The sequence below is a fragment of the Cystoisospora suis genome (genome assembly GCF_002600585.1).
Source record: "Cystoisospora suis strain Wien I chromosome Unknown contig_1266, whole genome shotgun sequence".
Lineage (NCBI taxonomy): Eukaryota > Apicomplexa > Conoidasida > Eucoccidiorida > Sarcocystidae > Cystoisospora > Cystoisospora suis.
Genome location: NW_027154066.1, coordinates 1 through 2536, shown reverse-complemented (window position 1 = coordinate 2536; position 2536 = coordinate 1). Strand labels below are relative to the sequence as shown.

The 2536-nt window shown below is 47.8% G+C and overlaps 1 protein-coding gene across 1 annotated transcript in view; it reads right to left on the bottom strand.

Annotated features, from left to right (window-relative positions):
* The window catches only part of CSUI_002997 (u6 snrna-associated sm-like protein), a 2549-nt gene extending 1308 nt beyond the window's left edge, over positions 1-1241 (bottom strand). Inside the window, exon 1 of the mRNA XM_068063195.1 lies at positions 762-1241. Coding sequence (XP_067924828.1) covers positions 762-764 — 3 coding nt within the window. The 5' untranslated portion in view covers positions 765-1241. The remainder of the gene's footprint in view (positions 1-761) is intronic.
* Positions 1242-2536: the final 1295 nt, after the last annotated feature.

The following is a 2536-nucleotide window of genomic DNA, read 5'->3' as shown; positions in this document are numbered from 1 at the left end:
CTACTACTACTACTACTCCTTTCATAGTTGATCCTCTCCGACTCTATCATGCGGAGGTAACAGAAGAAATGCAGACGCGTGAAGAATGCCTTCTTGTCCTCCCTCCCTTCAAGGTCCAGGTACGCATGTATGAATGTATATAGATGAATACGTGGATCAGTGTGGTGTATGTGTGGTGATCACTTTGCCTCTGTGTAGAGTGGACAAAGTATATATGAACGTAGGAGAAAGCACGCTGAGGAGATGTATGGACGAGAGGGGGAGTTATCCATGGGCTTTCACGTGAGTAGATAGGTACAGCTAGAAAGAGAATCATGTACATGTCTATCCCATACGTAATGTGACGTAGCATAAACAAGAAATGACGCGTGATGAGCTGGGGGCGAGGACGTATAATAGGGAGAAATAGGGGGCCTTGAGTGAATTTCTCGCCGTGAAAAAGGAGACACATCGAGAAAAGGTACCGAGATATCCACCTGAAAAGTGAGAAAGAGAAGGAAAACACAGAAGTGCGCAGTGTGTTCGCCTCATGAAAAGAAGCGAAAAAGCGAGATGGCCCCACGATGTTGGTGGATGTAGGGTACATGTTTTGATATTCTGAGAGAAAAAAAGACGAAATTTGGGAGCAAAGAAAAGAAAAGACGAAGAAAGAAGCGAAGGAGATAAAGAGATTTCAGTCGAGTCGCAAAATCGCTTCGGCAGTTTCAGTTCCCTTCTCGTCGTTGATTAACGGCTGACTCGAGACAACAGAAGGCGCTCACCATCTTGATGGGCGAAAAAAGGATGAAGAAAATCTTCGAAGACTCGGGACAGGTGGTTTTCCAATTAGAAAAAGAGAAAGAAAGCCCTTCAATCTTAGACAATCGGAAAAAGCGGGGGAGAGGATATGGTGCCCTGACCTCGATCCTTTCCTTGATTCCTTCCTCTTTTCGTAATACACAGAAAAAGGAGAGCAGACCTGCAACAAACGGAATCTTCAACTCCGTGTTTGCGCCTCTCTCAAAACGTACATTAGCGCCGGCAGAGAGAAAAGAGATATTACGGCTGTAGGGACTTTGTGAGGTGGGACAAGGTTCTCAACCTACAATGCATACTGGGGGAGCGGATTCATTCCAGTCGGTCTTCGAAGAATCTCCCGGCAGGCGTCGACGAGTTGCCTTTTGTTCTGTGAAAAGAAGACGAGAGAAGAACCAAACATCTCCCCTCGGGTCGGTCGTTCAGCCTGCTTCAGTCTTCTGCCTTGACGCTTTCTTTTCTTGCATGCACTATGAAAGAGAGCGTTCTTGAGGGCGAAATAATCGAGTCTTCTGCTTACTGCAACCCTGGCGATCTCGACAGTAGAGACGGGGAACTATTGGAAGCCACTAATACATCAAGAATATCTGGCCAAAAGCTTGACAGGTGTCGTTTCATCTGCTCTGAGTCCTTCGAGAACAGATGAAGAAGAATCGGCGTTCACCAACAGCAGGTAGGTTTCGAGCGCACCAGATCCGAGCTGAAGCAGAATCAGATCATCGGCCCGCGCGCGTCAGTAGTTCGCAGGAGTGCCTACCTGTGTCCCAGCTCATCTAAGTGACCGTGACGTAAGTAGGGTTCCTAATTCCTGGCTTATGGCTTCATGTTGTGAAGACACTTTCTCGCTTAAAGAGTAGGAGCCTTTAAACACTACAGCTTTCGTCTTTCCTCTCCATGGTCTTTCTAAGGTGTGAATCCGTTTGCAATTGTGCCCACTATCTCTCCTGTCTTCCAGAAAGCTTACACGTGGCTCTGGTGAGCCTGCTTTGACCGAGTGCCCTTCCACTCTCTTGGGCACACATGAAGTCTCGAGCTCTTCGAACAGAGCAAGTTCCTACACAAACATCATAGCACTTTGCACGCAGTAGCACATGGATTCCTCTGCAGTTTGTATTGCTAGACTAGGTCCAAAACCTTTGTTCGTCAGTCTAGATGTGCGTATTGCTTCGAAGTCACTCCCTGCATTGCTTATAAAACGAATATTCACTGCTGCGTCCCAGAAACGCCCTCTTCCACGCGACCATCTAAGAGCCAAGGTTATTAGATTGCCAGGAGGTTAAGAAGTGCTGCCACCTCTGCCACCTGTCCTTTTACTGAAGTCTCCCCCTTTTCTTGGCGAAGACGACGGGAAACTCATCTCATGTGTGAGACTGTACACAGCCAAAAAGAAGTGTACGATGTCTCTCTGATTGCTTACTCTCTTTTCAGTTCTTCGGGAATGGGTCGTCCCCCGTCCCGATGCGGAAAAGCACAGTTGTGAGGGAGAGATATTCTTTCTTTTCAATGACAAAGGTAAAAGCTACTTCATCAGTGAGCGAGGCACAATGGCAGACCTGAAGGGTGTTCGAAAGAAAGGTAATGTCCCCCGGGCAGCTGCCTCTCAACAGGACTTCCGTTTTGGTGTGAAGTTGAAGTCTACCGCCAGCACTTCGGATTTAACAGGGGCAAGACTACGGCTGCCTTTGCAGGCCCTACAACAGAGACGCTGCCGTTACCGTAGGTGTCACAAGTGACTAGTGAC